The 21,913-nt window shown below is 48.4% G+C and overlaps 13 protein-coding genes across 13 annotated transcripts; 9 read left to right on the top strand and 4 right to left on the bottom strand.

Moving 5' to 3' along the window:
• Positions 1 to 347: 347 nt before the first annotated feature.
• B9G98_02641 (54S ribosomal protein L22, mitochondrial) lies at positions 348 to 1,154 on the top strand (the record flags this gene model as incomplete). Its single annotated transcript, XM_024809198.1, has 1 exon — positions 348 to 1,154. One exon carries the CDS (start codon positions 348 to 350, stop codon positions 1,152 to 1,154), a length of 807 nt encoding a protein of 268 aa, XP_024664966.1.
• Positions 1,155 to 1,332: 178 nt separating this feature from the next.
• B9G98_02640 (hypothetical protein) lies at positions 1,333 to 1,560 on the bottom strand (the record flags this gene model as incomplete). The annotated part of the gene is made up of 1 exon (XM_024809197.1): positions 1,333 to 1,560. The coding sequence occupies one exon, from the start codon at positions 1,558 to 1,560 to the stop codon at positions 1,333 to 1,335; it is 228 nt and encodes a 75-aa protein (XP_024664965.1).
• Positions 1,561 to 1,911: 351 nt separating this feature from the next.
• On the top strand, positions 1,912 to 3,687 carry B9G98_02639 (Phosphoinositide 3-phosphatase; the record flags this gene model as incomplete). Its single annotated transcript, XM_024809196.1, has 1 exon — positions 1,912 to 3,687. The coding sequence occupies one exon, from the start codon at positions 1,912 to 1,914 to the stop codon at positions 3,685 to 3,687; it is 1,776 nt and encodes a 591-aa protein (XP_024664964.1).
• A 97-nt stretch (positions 3,688 to 3,784) lies between these two features.
• On the bottom strand, positions 3,785 to 4,420 carry B9G98_02638 (Secretory component protein SHR3; the record flags this gene model as incomplete). Its single annotated transcript, XM_024809195.1, has 1 exon — positions 3,785 to 4,420. The coding sequence occupies one exon, from the start codon at positions 4,418 to 4,420 to the stop codon at positions 3,785 to 3,787; it is 636 nt and encodes a 211-aa protein (XP_024664963.1).
• A 1,738-nt stretch (positions 4,421 to 6,158) lies between these two features.
• On the top strand, positions 6,159 to 6,527 carry B9G98_02637 (hypothetical protein; the record flags this gene model as incomplete). Its single annotated transcript, XM_024809194.1, has 1 exon — positions 6,159 to 6,527. The coding sequence occupies one exon, from the start codon at positions 6,159 to 6,161 to the stop codon at positions 6,525 to 6,527; it is 369 nt and encodes a 122-aa protein (XP_024664962.1).
• Positions 6,528 to 6,635: 108 nt separating this feature from the next.
• Positions 6,636 to 8,235, top strand: B9G98_02636 (Peroxisomal membrane protein PAS20; the record flags this gene model as incomplete). Its single annotated transcript, XM_024809193.1, has 2 exons — positions 6,636 to 6,639; positions 7,073 to 8,235. The coding sequence occupies 2 exons, from the start codon at positions 6,636 to 6,638 to the stop codon at positions 8,233 to 8,235; spliced, it is 1,167 nt and encodes a 388-aa protein (XP_024664961.1).
• A 125-nt stretch (positions 8,236 to 8,360) lies between these two features.
• On the top strand, positions 8,361 to 9,440 carry B9G98_02635 (Glucose-signaling factor 2; the record flags this gene model as incomplete). The annotated part of the gene is made up of 1 exon (XM_024809192.1): positions 8,361 to 9,440. One exon carries the CDS (start codon positions 8,361 to 8,363, stop codon positions 9,438 to 9,440), a length of 1,080 nt encoding a protein of 359 aa, XP_024664960.1.
• A 459-nt stretch (positions 9,441 to 9,899) lies between these two features.
• On the top strand, positions 9,900 to 11,057 carry B9G98_02634 (hypothetical protein; the record flags this gene model as incomplete). Its single annotated transcript, XM_024809191.1, has 1 exon — positions 9,900 to 11,057. One exon carries the CDS (start codon positions 9,900 to 9,902, stop codon positions 11,055 to 11,057), a length of 1,158 nt encoding a protein of 385 aa, XP_024664959.1.
• A 67-nt stretch (positions 11,058 to 11,124) lies between these two features.
• B9G98_02633 (Bud site selection protein 3) lies at positions 11,125 to 15,207 on the bottom strand (the record flags this gene model as incomplete). Its single annotated transcript, XM_024809190.1, has 1 exon — positions 11,125 to 15,207. One exon carries the CDS (start codon positions 15,205 to 15,207, stop codon positions 11,125 to 11,127), a length of 4,083 nt encoding a protein of 1,360 aa, XP_024664958.1.
• A 279-nt stretch (positions 15,208 to 15,486) lies between these two features.
• B9G98_02632 (Sister chromatid cohesion protein DCC1) lies at positions 15,487 to 16,473 on the top strand (the record flags this gene model as incomplete). Its single annotated transcript, XM_024809189.1, has 1 exon — positions 15,487 to 16,473. One exon carries the CDS (start codon positions 15,487 to 15,489, stop codon positions 16,471 to 16,473), a length of 987 nt encoding a protein of 328 aa, XP_024664957.1.
• A 42-nt stretch (positions 16,474 to 16,515) lies between these two features.
• B9G98_02631 (Putative mitochondrial carrier protein PET8) lies at positions 16,516 to 17,328 on the bottom strand (the record flags this gene model as incomplete). The annotated part of the gene is made up of 1 exon (XM_024809188.1): positions 16,516 to 17,328. One exon carries the CDS (start codon positions 17,326 to 17,328, stop codon positions 16,516 to 16,518), a length of 813 nt encoding a protein of 270 aa, XP_024664956.1.
• A 211-nt stretch (positions 17,329 to 17,539) lies between these two features.
• Positions 17,540 to 18,913, top strand: B9G98_02630 (Cysteine desulfurase, mitochondrial; the record flags this gene model as incomplete). The annotated part of the gene is made up of 1 exon (XM_024809187.1): positions 17,540 to 18,913. One exon carries the CDS (start codon positions 17,540 to 17,542, stop codon positions 18,911 to 18,913), a length of 1,374 nt encoding a protein of 457 aa, XP_024664955.1.
• Positions 18,914 to 19,442: 529 nt separating this feature from the next.
• Positions 19,443 to 21,899, top strand: B9G98_02629 (Transcriptional activator ARO80; the record flags this gene model as incomplete). Its single annotated transcript, XM_024809186.1, has 1 exon — positions 19,443 to 21,899. The coding sequence occupies one exon, from the start codon at positions 19,443 to 19,445 to the stop codon at positions 21,897 to 21,899; it is 2,457 nt and encodes an 818-aa protein (XP_024664954.1).
• Between the last annotated feature and the right edge of the window lie 14 nt (positions 21,900 to 21,913).

Below are 21,913 nucleotides of genomic sequence, written 5' to 3'. Positions count from 1 at the left end.
TGGGGGATATAGGCAGATTAGGGCAATCCTGCGTCGAGCCAAGTCGTGGTAACCTCCGCAGTACGCACACATCAATCAGCTTGGCGACAGGCCCAGCATGCATATCTTTGGCAACTACTGTGGTGGCACTCCCTGGCACCCCTTACTTTGTGGGCGACCGCCGCACAATAGTTGCCGTTTAGGCTGCCTCCAGCACCTCGATTTGGATTCTCCTGTTTGCTTACAGAATGCGCATGCAGTAGAACTAACTCAGGCGCTGTGTTCTTGGAGGTGGGCTGTCTGGCCGAGAAACCCGGCTTAGTAACCTGAAGAAAGTTGGTAATTCCACCTCCCGTGTCTGAAAAAAAATGCTGGCTCGCCAATTACGAGCGGTGCTTCCCCGCACCTGGATTCGCCACCAAAGCTCTACGTCGGGCTCTCTGTTCAAAGATCTTGAGGGCTCGTCGAGCGCAGCCGAGAAGGAGTCGGCCGATGCTGCGGTTTACAACACCAACGCGGATCTTCTGAATCATCCCTATATCAAGTCTAAAATGGACCCGCAAGGAAAGACCGCCACCGAAGAGCTGCTTTCCCCCTTGAAACAGATTTTGTACAGCAAGGTGCTTGCTGCAAACAACGGCAAGTTTGTCAACAACCAGACCGTCGAGCATGAGGGCTCTAGCTACGAACTCAGTCTCACCCCCGAGCAGCAAAAGGCACTTATACCTTCCGTGTACATCCAGTCATACCGCATTAAATCCTCGTGGAAAAAAATGTACATGTTCTTGCGCATGTACCGTCAAATGGGACTCACTGAGGCTATCACCCAGAGTCACTTTTCCAGCCGCCGTATGGCCCGGGATGTCGCCAACATGCTTGAGCGCGGACGTGACGATGCTATCAAGCTTGGAATGAACCCGGAAACTATGCACATTGACCAGATCTGGGTTGGCAAAGACGGCAACGATTTCAGACGGATCCAGTTCAAGGGCCGCGGCCGCACTGGTGTCATCACCCATCCTTATGTCCATGTCAAGGCTATTCTCAAAGATAACCAGGTTCGCGAGGACCGCAAGGCGTTGATCAAGAAGCGACTTGATCGCAAGCTTTGGCGACCTCTTCGCAACTGGACTATCAAAGAAGACGACACTCAGACACCGGACTACAAGTGGTAGTCACTCTAAATTCGATATAAAGCTTTTGTACAGTCTAAAATTTGAAACCGCTATCAGATTATATGTGATTTTTAATGTGCCAGCCTGAGCTGGTTACATATGTTAAATGAGTCAAAGTTTGCGCACTAGAAAAAGGAATTTCAGTGTCGCTCCGGCAGGGAAACTTTCAAGGTTGCATTTAATCGTCGTAGCCAGTCAAAGTAGTATCACGTTTGGCAGGCAGAGGATAGCTCAAGGGAATCAAAGGTGCGTCCTTGTAGAGATACTTCTCACGGGTGTTGTACAGCGTGACGGCGGCAAGAGGACCACCTACGCCCAAAATAAATGCAAGCACAACATGTGGGCGGTCATAAGAAGCGTAGCGGAGGTACTTGACCGGTTGACTCCAAAATCGAGGAGAGCTCATTGGTAGGTGACTAAGGTGAGGGAGGGGAGAGCGAGGCCTGAGGAAGAGAATTGATGGGTTTACTCAGAGGAGGTGCAAACGGGTGATGGTACGGGAACAAGATTATTGTTTAGAAGTTGCTACCAGTTTGAGCGATGGTGTAGCTATATCGCCGAAATTTGCGACCCCCCCTCCAGCACGCGCCGTTTTTGACCAGTACGCATCAATGCTAGCAACTAATGGGGTTTCAATCTTTTTCACCCGTTTTCACACTTGCTCCGCCAAATCTTCCTCACAAAGGCTCTGCTCACTGCACGAATACCTCAACTGCGCATCCCCATCCAAGTCTCATTGCTGACCAAAAGTGATCGGATGGACGGGATTAAAGTGACCCAGGTCCCCGCGACTTTGGTGCGCTTGGGCCAGCAGCTTGAAGGAACTGTACATTTGACGCAACACCATATGATATTCAGAACAGACCAGCGTGAAATCTGGATAAGCTACCCCGTTGTCTCCGAAGTTGTACGAAGAGCCGCAACCTCATCGGGTTCCTCGGCCCTTTTGCGCATGGTTGGCAAAGATTTCATGTTTCTTTCTTTTCAATTTGCTTCAGATGACGATGCAATCAATGTGTACGATTCCTTAGTGAGTCTTTGCCATCCAGAGGATACCTCGGACCTGTACGCCTTCGTCTATCGTCCGGCCCCTCCGGAAAGTAATTTTAACTGCTGGGATTTGTATGATCCGGTTAAGGAGTATCGCAGAATGGGAATTGTCCCTGAAGATACATCTTGGCGTATCACGAATGCCAACAATTCTTTTACACTGTGCCCCACGTACCCCCCTTTGCTGGTTGTGCCAGGCTCAATTAGCGACACGGTCTTGAGCTATGCAGCGAAATTCAGGTCCAAAGGGCGTCTCCCTGTGTTGAGTTACTATCACCAGTTCAACCGGTGCACAATCTCCAGGTGTTCCCAGCCTTTGGTTGGCCTTAAACAACATCGCTCACCCCAGGACGAGGGCCTACTGCGGGCAATATATGCCACAACAGAAACTCCGCGAGGCTACCACGGTGCCACGGTCGAGAACCTAATTGTAGACCTTCGTCCGGCTGGCAATGCTTACGCCCAAACTGCCCTCGGTGGTGGCACAGAAAATATGGATCGATACCGGCCCGCACGAAAAGCATATTATGGTATCGACAATCTTCACGTCATGAGAGACAGCTATAACAGGGTCGTAGAAGCTCTTCGTCACGGAGACGTTAGTGACTCTACCCCCTCTGCCGTTAGTCTGGAAAAGAGTCAATGGCTGCGACATATCGAGATTATTCTCGAGGGAGTTGCTCAAGTTGTGCAGCAAGTTCATTTCAAGTGTTCTCATGTTGTTGTACACTGCTCAGATGGCTGGGATAGGACACCCCAGCTCACGTCTTTAGCCATGCTTTTGCTGGATCCTTATTTCAGGACTTTGGAAGGCTTTGCTGTATTGGTCGAAAAAGAGTGGGTGTCATTCGGGCACCAATTCCAAATACGAAACAACGACTTGGGCCGCAAGAATTTTTCTACTGTTGAAGAAGATCCGTCGGTGTTTAGCAATGTGACCAGTTTTATTTCCGAAACTACCAGAGGTCGACAGTCAGGCCCGATCTTTCGGCAATTTCTTGATTGCGTGTACCAACTAGTCTACGAACACCCTAATGATTTTGAGTTCAATGAACGATTCCTTAGGAGACTGCTCTATCACAGTTATGCGTGCCAGTACGGAACCTTCTTGCTCAACAACGAACGGGAAAGAGAAGAGTACAGAGTGCGAGAAAAGACTCGAAGTGTCTGGGACTATTTCATGGCCCGCAAACAACAATTTTTAAATCTAAGTTACGCTGCCACCGAAGAAGTAAAGCTACCCCCTGCAAAATCACGTTGGTGGGCTGCAGCATTTGGAAGATCCGACGCCGACATGAATGATCCCGAAGCATGGAGAAAAGATGCGAGTCCCAAACGGCAAAGCCCCAGCCTCACGCCCAATTCTGCCAATGGATCAAAGCCGGAGGACAAATCGCACACGCTTGCTGCTTCTTTAAACCAAGTCACTCTGGATGATACCAAACGCGAAACAACTATCCAAGCAGAAGAAGTCGTCACGTAAAAATGCAAATAAGCAGTCAAGTGCTTTAGTTGTTTATATATCTTAACGTATTTATTTCACTTTACTATCGACAAGTATCGCCGGGGGTCAGCCCAAGTTACTTGCGCTTATTTGCCTTCGACTTGGAGGATCCAGTCACTTTTACCGGCTCGGCCTCGCTAGGCTCAGTGTCTGCTTCCGAAGTGGCAGCACTTTGAGCTTGAGTCTGTTCGCGTTTAGCTTTAGCAATCTGGGAGGCAGTGTCTTTTGCCGCCCACCACTGTCCAAGTTGCAGAGCAAGAACACCCATAAACACCAAGACGATAAGGACCTGACTAGCAGACATCAGCTGGATTCCTGTTGTCTCGTCGATATCGTACCAATCACCGGTCAAGACAGATTGGGCAGCAACGCGAAGGTTTGAGAGATAAAAGACAATGGCAATTACAAACAAAACAAGAGATCCACCATCGAAGAGTGTATTAGCCTCAGTGGGTTTGTAAATTTTGATGAAAATGCCAGTGAAACCAATGGCCAAGACACCGTGGAGGACATGGTGCAAGAATGCTGGCTGGCCAGCACGCATACGATAGTGTTGGGCGGTGAGTGAGACCATTTCAGGAGAGACGGGGCTCTTCCAGAGCATATAATAGTCATAAGCCCAATTCGCGTAAATAGATCCCAAAACGAACCCTGTGGCCAGAATAATCAGGCCTGTGCCCAAACTTTTCATATAGTCGAGAGAGGATGCCATCTTTGCTGAATCATCGAAAACAGGCACTGATATAATGCGGGGGTTAGATATCTCCACGACCAGAGATCGGAACGTTGGCTATTTCATAGAACTATGTGTTTCAACCAAGTAAAGTCTGAGCAGGACGATAATTGTAACATCCTCAGGAAGGGTTGGTAGCTCATTGCCATCCAGTGCCCACGCCTAATAGTTTAGACAATAAACTCAGGTATGAAACTTTAACGTTCAATAAGCTTAAATAAAGCAGATAGAATTAAGAACCGAGCTCTATCAGATGTGAGGAGCGGATCACCGAGTCAGAGGGCTGGTGTGAGATGGTACTCACATGTGATCATGCACCAGGTACTGTTTGTTGAGGTTAGTGGCCAGAAGGGCGGTGATGAGGGAACTAAAATTATTTCATCTTATGGAACAAAATAAATGGATTTTTTGGAGTCTATTGAGCTTTGTGGGGGTTGTCGCATGTTTGATAGTGTAGGTGCTGTTCTGCAAGGCAACAGATAGTGACACACGAGCTCGAGCAGCTAGAATCCCAACAGGGTAACAATATACTAGAGCAGACAATACTATACTGGAATCGCAGAGTAGAGTATCATGAGTCCCTATTTAGTTGTGCAAGCAAGTGCGTCACATACATCTAACAAATCTTCTGCATGAGCTGTCGAGAGTTTTTCAAGTTTTCTAAAGCTGCTCTTTTCCAACCAGACCTGTAAAATTTATTGTACATATCAGATCGGGCACGATGCTGCTAGACTAGGTTGGCTTAGATGATTGAGCGATATGCTGAGGGCATTTATCCACAGTGAGACACAAAGCTCAGAGTGATCCCGTTCCACCGCTACTCGATCGGAACATTTTACTGCTGTATTTCAACGCCTAGCTTGTTTTATTTGCCTATTTAAACCTTATCTTTGGTCTAAACTGTATCTCTTCAAACCTACTCCCTAACCTTATTAGTAACGTGTAGCAGACTAGTCATCGTTTAGTAACTAATTGGTAGGCGAGCCGTATATATTGTTTCCATGTGTTTCATCCAGATATGAGGGACGTACAAGAAACCAAAGTAGTACGCCTATCATTGAAATTTGACATGAGCACCGCTATTGCCTTGCCCCATCGACGCTCTCCCTATTATCTAATGGTATCGCATTGAAAAACTCTATCCTTTTCGGTCGATAAAACCCTTGCCCTTTTTGACTAATCTGAAAAACTGTGAAAAAGCTGACACAAGCAACGGTTGAGCCCACGTTGCGTCGCGGCTCTGCGAACATGCGCGAAAGCGGCACCATTGAAGGTATCAGTGAATCTCACGATACCTAGTCGGAGGCCTCAAGACGTAAATCTCAGACACTTTACAAAATTTCTAGTGAATCAGCTTGAAATGTATTCGATAGGTGTTTACCTAATCGATGCAACCAATTAACTTGCATACATACGTCCCACATAAACCAGAGCACGGACTCGACCATATCAGGGAAATTTGGTGATCCCTCAAAGATCAGAGCACCACCGTAAACTTTTATTAAGTCAAGATGGAACACGCACGACAAAGTATCCCTTTAAAATCACTTAGTGGAGTAAATCCGTGATCGGGTTTGAGAACGACCTGCACATGCAATGCAGGTCTGAGAAAAAGCCGTCAAGCATAGGTATAAGTACCTAATCAACTTGTGGACTTGCTTCGTCTTCTATTACAAGCCCAGTCACATTCTTTCAAACAACCCTCTTTCCATTAACAATGTACGCTTCCACTCTTTCCTTTGCCGTTCTGGCTGTCGCCGCTGCCTCTGAGGACGTTAGCACTGAGTTCATCACCAAGACTCTTTCTACTATCACTGTTCAGAGCATCCACACCCCCAACGCTGTTTTGGTTGGTGAGCTCGCTAACAACGCTACCGTTAGCAACTCCACTTCTTCTAACAGCACCTCTTCTAACAGCACTTCTTCTAACAGCACTTCTGTTCCCAGCAGTACCACGGTTTCCAACGGCACCTCCAACAGCACTTCTACCGGCACCAAGGCTCCCGTCCCTACTCACAACGCTGCTGTCTCCCAGAGCATCCCTGTTGCCGCTGCCGTTGCTGCCGTTGCTGCTTATCTCTTGTAATATTTATCCCTGTAACATTTCTACCTAGCTTAAAACTCCCCTGTACCACTTCACTGGCTGTGTCCATTTGACCTTAAATTGAAGAAGGCGTTCTTTCAACCACTATAAATGGGTAAGGGATTCATGAAATAACTCAGGTTTTGTTTTTTGAGCTTTTCAATCGATCAGTTTGACCGGGACAGCGACTAAATTGGCAAAGAAACCCGTACCTTGGACCGTAAATGGCAAAGGTCCTTATTGGCAAATTCGTCAACGAGCTAAAGTGTCAAAAACTACTATAGTAACAAAACATTTCGAGCAAAAAATAGATTCCCGTTGTAAACGACTAAATCCGGCCCAAGTTGTCTATCCTCATTTTCATATCATGGTCTTCTTTTCACGGCCCAGTAGTTTGGATCCCTCTATGCGAGTAACAACTGAAATGCATTGTCCTCTTACCTAATGGCTGACCACAAGAGTATTGGGGTGTTAGGGGTACAGGGGAAAGACATGCTAAAACCTCGCTTCCAGATTGACTAATACTAGCTAACTTTCCCCACTTTTAGGGATGTCTACTACGCGACCTAAACCTTGGGAAACTGGGGCAAGCACTTCAGGCGCGGAAACAACAACAAGTAGCTCAGTTCCTATATCTGGGCCGAGCTCTTCAGTCCCACAAACTGGTATCAGCGACGCCACATCCGCTGCAGCAGCTTCAGGTGTTCCCCCGGTGCCAGGAAGACCTACGACCCTCAATTCAGTGGCACCCACGACATCTTATACTCCAGGAGGATACGGTGGTTATTCAGGAATGAATTCAGGCTATGGTTCTTACGGATCAGGATATGGCATGGGCTCTGGAATGGGTGGCTATGGAAGCTATGGCGGCATGGGTGGCTATGGCGGCATGAGTGGCTATGGCGGCTACGGAAGCTATGGCGGCTATGGTGGCTACGGAGGCTATAACCGTATGGGAATGGGTGGAATGGGTAATCCTAACAACCCTCTGGAAACATCTACCGCGGCCACTTTCCAGCTGATTGAATCTATCGTTGGAGCGTTCGGTGGCTTTGCTCAGATGTTGGAGTCTACTTACATGGCTACTCATACGTCCTTTTATGCAATGATGAGCGTTGCGGAACAATTTGGTCATCTCAAGCAGAGCCTAGGATCTATCCTCGGCATTTTCGCACTCCTCCGATGGTCAAAGGCGTTAATCGCCAAAATCACGGGCAAGCAGCCGCCCAATCAACTCACCCCGGCGAATTTTGCAAAGTTCCAAGCTGCTGGTGGTGCTTCGGGAGGCGCATCTAGGCCATCTTTCAAACCCCTGCTCATGTTCTTGGCTGCCGTAGTCGGCCTGCCCTACCTGCTAGGTAAACTTATCCGATCAATGGCATCTCAGCAGCAGGCAGAAATAGGCATGAACGGAGACGGACCTATCGATCCTTCCAAGCTGGACTTCTGCAGGGCCCTCTACGATTTCGTCCCCGAGAACCCCCAGATCGAGCTTGAGCTCAAAAAAGGCGATTTGGTCGCAGTACTGTCGGCAACAGATCCCAGTGGAAACCCCAGCCAGTGGTGGCGAGTCCGCACTCGTGACGGCCGCTCCGGCTACGTCCCTGCAACTTATGTAGAGATCATTCCCCGTCAAGCACCCCTTGAGGCTGGCCCGCCCGGTGCTGCTAATGCTACACCCGAAGCTGGCTCTGTCAAGCAGATTGAGTAATGCCTTTCTCCATATTTATTCGTGTAGTTGTGAAATATGTAAACCCTCTTTCTAACTGTCCTTCTTCACCTCATCTTTTGTGCATATGCAAGTCGGAAAAACTGCTTATTAAACTTACGTTCATAATGTTGACCAGAGATGGAGAACCCACGATGGACATATATATGCGGATGAACGCAGACTCCGAGAAGGACTACTGCTTGGCCATCAAGCGAGATGCCAAGGTCAAGGACCTGCTGAACATTTTCACCCAGTTGCCCATCAACCTGTGCCCGAGTTACTTCTACGACACGGTGCCTGCTGGCTTCGCTGCTTCCATGCATCCCGGTTACTTGACCAGCGTTGGTACAATGCTTTTCTCTGAATATGCCGATGAGGAAAAAAATTTAGTGAATCTGGACCTGGAGGCAGACCTCAAGGATGTCGTACACGAGGGCCAACTGGTGGTTCCAGTCTGGCAATTTCACACTTCTAGATATATCCGCTTTGTTACCATTCTATTGGGCTGGTTGTATCTCGATTTGCCCCAGCATATTACGCCTACTCCGGGAATCGCGCCTTCTATGCTGTTTGTGAACACGGTTCAGCGTATGTTCCCTATTCTTCGGGATAGAGAAGGTACAACTGATCCATTTGATACGAACATTTGGCGCTGGGGCTTTTTCGCCATGCATTGCTTCAAGATAATTGTGATTTATCTGTTTTTCCGGGTCGGTGTCTTCAACCCCAAGAGTCTGAATATCTTCAAAACTCGCCACAAGGTTACAAACCTCACCAAAGATGATCTCCTTAGTTTGGGTTGGACTGCTATCCGCCGTCTACCTGCTGATGACTGGCATAATACGTACCGGGAGTATCTTATTGCAAAACACGGTGATGTGCTCAAAGCGCACAAAGCTGGTGATCTGGAACGGAACATGGGTGTGTACCTTGATGCTGGAGAAGGTTTTGATGGTCTTAGAGAAAGAGATCCCTCTAAGCGCAAGGTGGATAGCAAGTTCCTGAACAAGGATGGAAAATTCATTGTGTCCGATGCTTACACCAGAACCGTTTTTGAGCCTATGGCTGAAGCTTTGCAAAAGCGAGAGCTAAGCGATGAGCAACTACTTGCACGTCTCCATGATTACAGGCGTTTTGGTTTCTTGAATGGGCCGCAAAAGCTGGTCGAGCTCTACGAGCATGTAGCTGCCAAGCACGGCTTTTAGCGCGTGATCTTAAATGAAAAGCCCAAGGAAATGAAGTAAGCTGAGCTATGTCTGCTTTTTTAGTTATGAATAGGTATTTTTTCACACTCCTGTGAATTCGAAACATACATTGACTACTGGGGAATGTTTGTCGTGCCCGGTAATACCACCCCTTTTTCAGAATTGAGTACGATTAATCTTCGATCATACTGCAGAGAATCTAAGTTCATTCCCCAGAAGTTTAGTTTCGATCCATTAAGTTACCTATTTGGGAAATGTTACACGATGAATCTGCAGATTGCGCGGTGCAGCCTGCGTTCCCTAAGGAAGGTTACGAGAACTGGCAAGACGTAATGCTGCCGTCCACAGGCGTGCAGAAACCTTTCTATAGAATAAATCACAAAAGCAGGAATACACGATCAGTTCTGAGATCTTCCACCCACAGTCTCACATTGATCGGCCTAGTGACTACGTCAGAAGATGAACTCGCCCGACGTATCGGATGCCCAGGACTTCGATAGTGTGTGGCTAACTGATTCTGGGTTCTTGAAACAAGACCAGAGTAGCGACATGGCGAGCTCCAGCTTCGTGAATACCTGCGCACTAGCTGAGCTCGAATCCACAGATCTTGGGTTTCCGTCCGCGACCACAGCAGGTCCTATATATTCGGCCAACGAGTTTCCTGATATTCTCGACGATGTCATATTCACTGATCAGAAGGAAGATGCAGGCAGTTCCATCTGGACTGATCCAGATTCAATTTATGTTCATGCCCCCGATAAGATCCATGCGTTGCACGATGAAACTAACTCCAACGCTAGTGTTTCACCCACTGCTCCAGCTGTGTATGCTCGTTCGGGGAGTGAAGACTGGTCCAGCAAAATTAGCCTCTCAAGCCCCCCCCACTCGCGAAAGTCGTCGTCAAGCGATCCAGAAGCAAGTTTTACGTTCCATACACAAACCTTCAGCGGCTTGAGTCACGATGCAATCGAGGGCTCAAGGTTTGAGGAGGAAGATCTTATGCAGGTACCATCTGAGGCCTCAAGCCAAACCCGACGAAGGCCCCATTCCCTGAACCTGTCTCTTGTCATGTCTGGACCTTTACATTCTTTGCCTTCATCCGCTGCCTCTACGGAGCCAAATTCTGCCTTATTGTATCGCTCACAGCCATTTGAGTGTAACTCGAGACAAGTAACGCCTCCACCATCTGCAGATATTCGACGCCATAAGCACTCCTCGTCGAATGGACATCGCTTTTCTGGGCGCTCGTTGTCCGTAGCAAAAATGCCACTGAGTGAAATGTACAGAGAGATGGGCATGCAAAACAATCATAGTGAAGGCGCAGAGCGGGAAATTCGTATAATGCAAGTGGTGAAAGCAAACGGTTTTGACGTAGGTGCCCAGACTTGGATAAGGGACACAAACGAAGATACACGAAATAAAATACTAGACGCCCTTGAGGCGGAGTTCCGAAGCTGGGGGTATGATCGTGCACTCTTGGAGAAAATAGTTCGTCGGGGTACCTATGCTCGTATGCAGAGCAATTTGAGGCGTGACCGGCGTCAAAGAGCTGCTAGGCGTAAGGAGGAAGAACAAGAGGCAATGCGGCAAAGAACGCAAGAAAGACGCTTAAAGTAACCAGTTAAAATCCACTTAAGACTATCTGCAGAGTCACATTCTATAACTTAATTTCTACAAAACAGGACTAGGTATGCCACAAGCTCAATGGCATATCCTCCCCAAGTCCCTCGTGTAATTTCGAGCGACGGATCCATTCCATTTCAAGAACACCAGATACAAGCTGAGGATAGCCCATAGACAGCAAACTATGAATGCATAGGATAAGATGTCGACGAAGCCGGTCCTCTCGAGGCGCCAAAAACCGGAGCTCAGCCGCTTTGGCAGGGGTGTAGTGCTCAGAATAATGCTGAGTTTGGTTGTACATATCCGTCAAAGCTTCCTTAATACGCTGAAGCTCCTTTTTGTATTCAGCGGGTGCGTTACTAGCAAACTGGTCAATTTGAATTGTCAATGACGCAAGCTGAAGGGTATTCAAACTTGAGGACATGACCATACGCCTGAACGAGTTGATTGTATGACTCGAGTTTTCAGGCATCATTAGACGGGGAGGGCGATCGAGTGTCAGAACTGGAGTTTCGCCCCCCGGTAATACAGGGGTAGCCCCTTCTTTTGCATTTTCGTCCTCTAACCACTGATTTACTGAGCCTAGCATCACCTCAACGTCCACTTCGTCGTCATTGACACGTCTGGTGCTACCGAGTGTAGGAGTAGGCTCATCAGAGCCATAGAAGTCTGGCTCCTCGGATAATCCTGGAAGAGACCAGCTAGACCCTTGCTCCTGTTTTTGTTGGGAAATAGCTTCAAGACTTTTATCATTTTTCAAAACATAGCTTCCCAATCTCACTAAAGAGAGCTCGCGCAGATCGGGATAGAGTCTCCCAGCAGAAGAAGAGTTGGACATCACTTCTTCATCCTGAACCAAATCAGCCAAGTACGAAAAGTCGTCTTGCTCAGTGTCAGATGTTCCGTTTGTGCGTGCAGAGATTGCACTCTGTGTGCTTCCGACACTATCCAACGATATATTTCTAAGGTGACTCGCATTATCGTCATCATCGTCAAGCAAAGCTGGAAAGGCAGCACCGGAATAACGATTGTAGAGCACAGAGCTGGAACGGTCAAGGAATGCGCTTAGTCGAATTGATCTTGCAGAATCCTCCCTATCAAGAGTTGGCTTGGTACCTTCATACATGGAACTTGTATCACCAATGTCCGAAGTGCTGAGGCTATCAGCGTCTCGTTGTTCAAGACCTTCAAACCAAGCATCAACATCTCTTTGCTCGGCCTCTTCAGTGCTGCTAACCTCGGTGCTGCCAAGGCCCGTACTGAAATCATCCCACGAGCTTCCATTATCTGTATTAGTCCGCGGGAACTTATAGCCAATACTGTCCTGCGATGGCGCTATGCTGGGCAAGCTTGGTTTTTGGGCGAGGTCCCTTGTTGAACGATCCTTAGGAATAGTCCCTTCGAAGTTAGCTTTCTTTCTCAGAACAGGAGCGCTATTCCCAGCGGGAGCTTCAGTTCCACGGGTGTCGGGCTGTCCATGTGCCTTAGCTGAGCCGAATCCAGGTGAGCCTCCAGCAGTATGGAATGAATTCGGGCTGTTGTCGTTCGTTTGCACCGTTTTCGGTAACGGCAGCTCTGGAATAATTATAGGTTGGGCCTTGCCTGATATGACTGAAGTCAGTTTCTTGGTATTCTGTACGTTTGTCGAGGAAACGCTGGTGGTTGCCGAAATATCCGGAGCTGTGGGCGTTCTAGGAATATTCGCAGGAACAGAGCTTTTGGCGGGCATGAACGATGCACGAGGTTTGTTGCTCCGAGTTTGATCAACCTTGGGCGAATCAACGGCCGTCCAGGTATTGCGCGTATTCTCCTTTAGTGTTGGGAGCGCATTGGTACCATTGGAAACAGGTTGAAGAACATTGTTGAGATTAGGACGACTACCGAACATGCTGCGACGGTGATGCCATTGCACTTTGTCTGGCGGTTGGCTGGCCCATCTAATCATATTAGCGGTGACATCTCTGTTAGTAGAAATGATACCCTGGATTGCAGCTGGGTTCTGCGAAGACAAAACTAGCGTTGCAAGATAGGTGATCTCGCTAACAACATACTCCTTGAACTGCTCTTTACTCACCTCCTTGAACGACGTGTATCCCATTAATGACACAACTTTTATTTCGATTTGAGCCATATCAGACTTGAAATTTATACAAACAGCACCACAAAGGTCGTTCGTTGCTAGGTCCGACGTACCAAACTGCGTATTGAGAAAAACAGCAATTGGTGACCGATTAACTTCAGCATGGTAGCCTTGAAGTTCATGGACTGTGGAATAAATAGATAAATCGGTGGGAACATTTTTACCCACTTCGCCCTGAGTCGGCAAGCTCGAGATCTTGAACAGATGGAAAGGTTGCGTCTTTGTTGTAACCTTGGCCTTTGCTAAGAGCTCAACAAACTTGTCGGCCGTGTGATCAGGGCGAATGAGACGATATATCTTGGTGTAATGTTTTGCACCATCTTCATCAAACTTGCAGGCAAAAGGCTCAGGCTGTGTCGAGATTACTAGTGATTTTGGTCCAAAACTAAGGAAAGAAACGTCCAGAATAGGTGCCCACCCAATGACCTTCAAGGGTGGTAGATTACCATCTAGTGGTGCCTCATTCAACATAGCGTGCATAAGGACATCACCAATAGACGGAAGGTGTAGGCCACTTAAAGACGTCATTGGAATTGGCTCCGCGGGTTCCAAGATCACCAAGGCATCTGTAAACATAATGACAATGTTATGAAGTTGGCGTCGCGCAGAGCTTGGCTCAATGATATCGACAGCATCAAAAATAGTGACGACCCTTCTATTAATCCAGCCATACTCCAGCTCCGCTGGCCATCCGGAAGCAATTTCCACAAGCATTTTACCACTAGGTGTGAACACTCGCTTACCAGGAGCTCCTGTCTGTGTTTCTTTTCCGAACTGGTCAATAGTGCCTGTTGAAACGTGGTAAAATTCATCGGCCAAAGCCTTTTCAGAAGGTGACCATTTCTTGGTCTCCATAAAACGATCAAGAACGAGTTTCAGTCTGACAAGATGAAGACTGTTTTGCATTACAGCTTCAATCTTCTGAGGCGAGTACTTGTCAATCTCATGTTTCAGCTCTGAATCTGTGGTTGCCAAGCTTCGCGCAAAATTTTTGGTTGCAGCTTCATGTCGAATGCAAACGCGGTAGAAGTAGGGGATAGTGGTACCGCAGGCCTTAAGAACCTCGAAACTTCCGAATGGCAGTGCTTGCTGCAAAGCTTCGTAGAAAATGTTGTTAATTCGGAACATCTCATCAATAGTTGGTGGGAATACCGTATTAAGTTTTCCAATAGTCATACCGGGTATTTCGTGATTCAAAACACGAACACGCAAAGGAATCAAAAAGTTTTGCAAGAAATCTATAAGGCTAGCCCGTACCGACGACTGTAGCATGTACAACTCTTCACATATGTCCTGAACTTCTTTGGGATCGTCTTCCAATGTAGCGATAGAGTCTGCTGGTGGGACATAAATCCTTTCCGTGGGTTCAGGAGAGTATTCAGAGAGAGGGTCGAAAAGCTGTTCGAGTTGGTCTCCGAGCATATACACGAGATCATTATTCTGGTCGATTGTAAGATCGGTATCTTCATAAACAATGTCCAGGACGCTAGATCTAATGAATTTTGGCAAAATCATACCCGATTCAATGACACGGCGGCCAATTTCCAATGGAAACTTGCCGTATACCAATCGAAATTTTGATCCCAGTGCCCCAGCCGCCGTTTGATCGTAGTACTTGAGCGGCAGCTCTCCTTTAATTTTGAGCTCACTGGCAGCCCTGCGAAATAGTGCTCTTCTCAGAGGCCTATCCATGGTAGAATAAGTCCTCAAAACAGCAATAGCAAGGGCTTTCCTGACCTGAGACTTCTGGTGAGCAAAAGCCAAGGAGGCACAAGCTCCGTAGTAACGAGAAGTGGAACCTAGTGTGATGTCGACGTATCCAGAAGTTCCATGGTTTCCAATTAGCACCACTGAAAGCGCTTTTGAAGAAACGTCGGCGCGATAAACTACAGCCAGGACCTTACCCAGTACAGTGTCCTCGGCGGTCATGTACGCGGCTTCTCCTGCTGCCTGTAAATTGAATGCCGTAGCATAAGGTGAATTAGAGTCTTGTATAATAGACATCGAACACGTATTGTCGGTTCTTGGTTACCGGAACTCAGACCTTTTTCTTTAATCAAACGTGAGACAGGAGGTCTGACTTAAGCTCATGCAGGTTGTTAATTAACGCGTCGTAAGCGTGTCATAAGACTGCAGCTACGGCAATAGAATGGTTTTTTTCGGCCAGTCAAGTAAATTATGGTTGCTTAAGTACAAAATAATCAATACAAGTCGACCTTCCTGCAGGATGAAATATCACTGCGGGGTTTGGTCGTGCCATCTCGCCTTTTTCTCCCTTCCGTAATGCGCTTGAGCGCCAAAATCAACGAGGGTGTGGTTTATGGACTGCTGGAGTTGACGCCAGAGCTTGAAGAGGCTTTACGATCCGGATGTCTTTATTTGCGGTCAGATAAAAGCCGTGAGTCGGTTGCTGCATGCACTGAAACCCAGACATTTTCGGTGCGACGTTTGAACCAGACAAACACGCTCCTTTTAAGCACGCAGGATGGCGACGATATAACTGCGTTCGGAACTTCCTCCAATCTATTAGAGCCTATTTTGTCGAGTGGAAGTGTTGACTTGCCGTCTATCGCTGTTTACCGTCGACAAAATACTTTTGGCCCATCGGAGACTATGGAGGAGCTACAAAACCGCTCAATGTGCTCGGCAGCGGAGTTCAGATCTATTTGTGAAGAAAACGCTGTCTTTGAATACTGCGGCAAAGTCTGCAAACTGGAAGATGAGACGATCTACTTTATCGTAAACGAGCTTATTTCGACCATCATTGGCGAAGGTCTGGGTCTCACGGCACGTTTCGAAGAAGTTGTAGAAGTCAGCGGTACCCAAGAATGCAAGGAAGCTGTTGAAGCAGTTTACAAACTATTTTACGATGACGAAATGGGCCAGATTGATACAAATAAAGCTGCCGTTTGGATAGGCCGCTATCTTCTTGGAAATCTAGCAGGGGAGGTTACTGCTTACGACTTTATGAAACAATGGCAACATAAAACGCCAGTTCATCTGCAATTGGATATAACAAAGCTCGAGGGTCACTTTTTCGAACCGAGAAAAGGGGTGATCAGATCTTTGAGTGTTGACAAGCTCAGTAAAGACCCCAGAGTACGTTTCCAACAGCTTTTCCAACTCAAAAACGAATGGGATCTTGATGAAATGGGCCCATTCATTCGCGATCTCATGAATATTAATAGCAAACTCGAAAACTGGGTCCTAAAATACGCTCGACGGGTCAAGAAAGACGGACACGTCTTTATTCTTCCACGTAAATTATAGGCTAAGAAATTTGTATATAAAAGAAATTTAATCATCAATTCGTCAGTTGTCTCTGTACAAAAGCGAGCTTGCAACTTCATACATGCCAAGGAACACCGCGCCTCCAGCACTGATCCACAAGGTTCTGGGCACAATACCGCGGAAGAATGTGGCTGAACCATCTTTGTAAATATCCCTCAATGTTTCACCAAAAGTTTCGCCGTGTCTATTAAGTATAAGCCGGGTTTTGAGTACGTCCAATGGAGTCGTAGCGGCTGCCGCGATACCACCAGCGACGGACCCACAGAGAGCACCGCTCAAAGGGTCAACCTTTTTCACCCCACGAGCATTTGCCCACACCGACTTCATTTTCTCGTACAGTGGAAATTGGACCATGGTGAAAGGAATCTCTCGCATAATAGCCGTAAAGTACCCGCGGTAAAGCCCTCTGAACACGCCCTCGCCCGACTGGTTTTTCAGAATATTAGTGAAGGAGATCCACGACGAAACATGCTGCCCCGTCTGAACGCGCTGTTTGACCACCTCAGAGGGCACTCGAACGCTGCAAGCGGCAATCTCACCGATCGAAGCCGACGTCATATGGATCATTGCAGGACTATCCTTAAAGTAAGAGTACTCGGGAAGAGTACGTTTACCATAGTCGTAGCACATAAAAAACAGAGCCGCACCCGGGGCGGAAGCGACAATTGTTGACCCTACGCCGTGGTAGATACCATGCCAGCCTCCGTTGGTGAAAAATCCTCCCTTGGCTTGCAGCCTCGTCTTGACCGTATCGATAGGAAAGAAGACCAGGTCGGTACACGTGCCCGCCACACCGCCTGCAGCCAGCGATCTCAAGACCTCATCGTTAACCATCCTTTCTGCTCTATCGCCCTAATGGTGGGAGTGGTGGATTGGGAAAAAGTTTCAGGGTTGGGTTTGGCCGATTCGGAACCGTCCGCGGGGCACGCTTCTTTTTTTCAAGTCGGGTTTGTAAGCACGCCGCAGTATCCCTTCTGTTTGAACAATCGATCGAAATTCGAGGGTAGCTCCACAGCAATCTTGTATATTTTCGGTTTGCAACAATATGAAATCACAGCTACGAGGATCGTTAACCCGGCTGTATTCGACAGTTGTGCGAGAGCATGCCAAGTCTGCCCAAGTGGCCAAGCAGCTTGCATCGTTGGCCACCAAGCATCGCCAACAAGATCCCATCAGTTTCGACATTCCCCAGGCGGCCACAGGCGGGGCAAATGGTCGCCCCATTTATCTCGACACGCAGGCCACCACGCCCACGGATCCAAGAGTTCTGGACTATATGCTTCAGTTTTATACCGGCCAGTACGGTAACCCTCACTCCAAGACACATCAGTATGGGTGGGAGACCGAGACTGCGGTTGAGGAAGCCCGTGGGCACGTAGCCAAGTTGATCGGTGCCGATCCTAAGGAAATTGTTTTCACCTCTGGAGCTACAGAGACCAACAACATGGCCGTCAAGGGCGTGGCCCGTTTCTACAAGAAGACAAAGAAGCATATCATCACCACCCAGACTGAGCACAAGTGCGTCCTCGACACGTGCCGTAACCTAGAAAACGAAGGCTTTGAAATCACATACTTGCCCGTTCAGTCCAATGGTCTGGTTGACACCGCTCAATTGGAGGCTGCAATCCGCCCCGACACTGCGCTGGTTTCTGTCATGTATGTCAACAACGAGATCGGTGTTATTCAGCCCATCGACGAGATTGGCAAAATCTGCCGGAAGCACAAGGTGTTTTTCCACACCGATGCCGCCCAGGCCTTTGGCAAAATCCCTATTGACGTAAACAAGTCCAACATTGATCTTATGTCGATTTCGGGCCACAAGATTTACGGCCCCATGGGTGTTGGTGCCTGCTTTGTTCGCCGCCGGCCTCGCGTTCGTATGGAGCCAATCATCACCGGTGGTGGCCAGGAGCGTGGTCTTCGTTCCGGCACTTTGGCGGCTCCTCTGGTCTGCGGCATGGGCGAGGCTGCCCGGATCGCTCACGAGGAAATGGACTACGATCATGCGTATGTTTCCCGTCTCTCTAAGAAACTCAAGGACTCTCTCTTGTCAATTCCCGAAACAGTCTTAAATGGCGACACTTCCCGCCATTACCCAGGCTGCGTCAACATCTCATTCGCATACATCGAAGGTGAATCACTACTAATGGCCCTCAAAGACATTGCCTTATCCTCTGGTTCTGCTTGCACCTCCGCCTCGCTGGAGCCCTCCTATGTGCTGCATGCACTCGGCGCCGATGACGCTCTGGCCCACTCCTCGATTCGCTTCGGTATCGGCCGCTTCACCACCGAGGATGAGATTGACTTTGTCATTGATACAGTTAAAGGCAAGGTGGAGAAGCTCCGTGAGCTTTCTCCTCTGTGGGATATGTACCAGGACGGTATTGATCTTAAGAGTATTGAGTGGAGTCAACACTAAACCAGGTTGATTCTAAGTAATGATTATGAGGTATCTAACTACATGGCAATAACCACTTGTACGTAACCAGCCCAAAATAGAAAATTCGTCAAGCTAAAATAAACGGGCAATGCGTTGCTCTATATTCATTGCCATTCCCACTCCATTCTGTTCGCGTATTGCTCTCCCTCGTCAAGCCCGCCCGCCACTTTGCGGGGCCCCAGAGTTCTCGTAAGCCGGCCCAACCCTGCAGAGATGCCCAAGTCAACGAGATGATGCCGCATCGCCCAGAAGAGTCAAGGCGGGTGAATAATAAGAAGCTGAGCTTTATATTTAGCGCAAGGTGCATTAGCAGTTGCTCCGGAATAGCTAACCAGACGCCTGGTAATGCAAGGCCCAGCAGCTTGCGTCCTTTTTTTTGGGAGGCGATGCCGGAAACGCTAATGCGCTGCCTGTGGTTGGTGTCCAGCCTGTATCACCCTTGCCCAGATACATCTATGCTTCTTTGAACTTGCATCTCAAAATGCACTCTCGCGAACTGTATTAGCTAATGTCGACGGGGAAAGACTCGTCGTTCAAACGGGCCTACAAAGCTTGTTTGAGCTGCCGAAAGCGCAAGGTGCGCTGTGTGTTTGCAGAGGGAGAGCCGGTTAGCCATGGGTGTCAAAGATGTCGGCGAGAAGCCCGCGAGTGCGTTGTTCCGACGTCAACTAAACGCGGCGGAATCCAAAATGTGATTTCGGGCCGAGAACGTCGCCGAAGGGAACACGAGGCGCGCGAACAACTTGCGCAGGCGGCTGCCATCAAGTCCGAGGGCTGGCAAACCCGAGAACTTTACAACACAACCGATGCCCTATCCATTCTTAGCCATGTTGCTAGGTCCTTCCCCAAAATCGAGAGTCAGCGATCCGACGCTTTGCCGGACGTGACGCCTTCATATGATAGCACCTCCAGAAGTACCCACAAGGATGCTACAACGATTTCTGGGCTCGGGTTTATTGCAATCGAGCATATTTTAACTCCGGCCGATGCTCGCCTCTTTGGCGACTTCTTTCTGGAAAAGATCAATCCCGTCTATCCCGGCATCCCATTAGAGTATAGAACTGTGGATGCGTTGACGAAACTTCCCTTATTGTTTGGAACAGTTTGCATGATTGCTTCCCGTTATTACGTCGCCTATGGCACCGACGCCTCCTTGCGGGATCGCAGTTTCGAAATTCATCTACGGTTATGGATATGGGTTCGGAGGTCGCTTGCCCAACATATTTGGAGCTCCCAACTCTCGCAGTCTGTTGAAACTGTTTTAACTAACTTGTTGTTGAGTGAATGGGGTCCTGTTGCCTTCGAGCTTCGTTCCGAAGAAGTCAACCGGTACCTTGCTTTCCGCGGAACCCCATCGGAGGAGTGGGTTCGTAAAACAACTTTGCGTAACTCGGATCGAACTCTTCTCCTGATTATTGGAAATGCCGTTCGTCTTGCCCAGGATGCTGGCCTGGACGCATCTCTAACCAGTGTTAACGTTGGCTTGTTACTTTCAGAAGTCGTGATCTCGAGCAGAATGGGCCGGCCGTGTATGCTTGCCAATATAATTCGGGAACCTCTTAACCCGAAATTAAATTATACCGTTGCGCAGCAAGCCCAAGCTGAAATTCTTCAAGTTATGGCCATGGCAAACGATATGCTCTACCACTCTCGCGAGCATACGCGTGACCTACTATCTTCTGGACGCTACCTCAGTCTACTTTTTATGTTTGTTCCTCATTTTGACAACTGGATGACAAAATACGCTGATCTGTTCCGCGGCGACGCCAGTGTCAACGTACTGGCAATTCTGTTTGGTGCGTATCACATCAAACTTTATACTTTTTCGCTGGCACTCAGTCGTCGAGGAACCCGAGCCGAAGATACCCCGATCATGAGTCGTGAGTGTAGCGCTGAACCTTCAGCAGCGTCAGATAAGGCCACAGCCGCTGATCTGAATGCCCTCCCCCGGCTAGCCGCCTCCAACTCAAAGGCTTTGACATGGGACAGACAAGGCACTCAATTCATTAACATCGCGGTTGATTCCGCGAAGCATTTGATTGGTATGGCTACAACATTTTTCCAACGCGGCCAACTGGCGTTTATGCCCACGCGCTGGGCAATGTACATCATCCACGCAATCGTGATTTTGATTAAAACCCTGATCGTCATGCCTCCGTTGAAAACTAGAGATCGAGCCACTGAAACTCTGACATTAGCTCGTCAAGCTGCGCAGCTTCTTGTAAATTCCGGCCCGGATAACTACCATGTTTGCCGCCTCTACGGTACCGTTCTGGTTAACTTGTGTGCGCATCTCACAAAGGAGATTAGCCGGTCGCAGGAAGCTTCGAGGTCAACCACCCCTACTCCACAAGCGCGCTCAGCTGAAGATCAACAAAAAATTGGCTCTGATGGTGTTGGAACTCCAGGCTCTACTGCCGCAGCTGCCCAAGCGGTAGCAGATTCTGATCCAGGATCTAACTCATCTGCTGCCCCATCTGCAATGACACCTTTCTCACCTCATGATTCTAAAATCTCACCAGAAGCTCTACATTCCCCTCAACTTGCCTCTGTGCCTATCAAATCTGGTGTCCCAATGGGTGCTAGCCACAGTCCTCCGGTACCTCCAGACGCCACCCCTACAGGTCTGGTTGGACGAGCACAAATATCTCCACCAATGGTTGGTGCAGGTTACCAGCAGGTCCCCCATCATTTCCAGTCTCCTGTAGGCTCTGGCATAGCTCATCCGGACAACATGCACGTGCCAAATGGCAGATCCGGTGGATCTGCAACCTCTCCTCTGCACGAAAGCCACCCAAGCGCGCCTCCACAGCGAGACATAGAGTACCAGATGGGCCCAGATATGCAACTGGCTCCCAACGTTGATTTCGACTTTATGATGACTGGCGGTGATGGTCTAGGTTTCGTTGAGCCCTTCCTCGAGACATTGTCCAAAGGTGACTTTTTTGACGCGTACTGCGACTGAACTTTTTACCGACC

The sequence above is a fragment of the Wickerhamiella sorbophila genome (genome assembly GCF_002251995.1).
Source record: "Wickerhamiella sorbophila strain DS02 chromosome Unknown contig3, whole genome shotgun sequence".
Classification (NCBI taxonomy): Eukaryota; Fungi; Ascomycota; class Dipodascomycetes; order Dipodascales; family Trichomonascaceae; genus Wickerhamiella; species Wickerhamiella sorbophila.
Note: the sequence above shows the minus strand (reverse complement) of the source record. Positions and strands in the feature narration are given on the sequence as shown.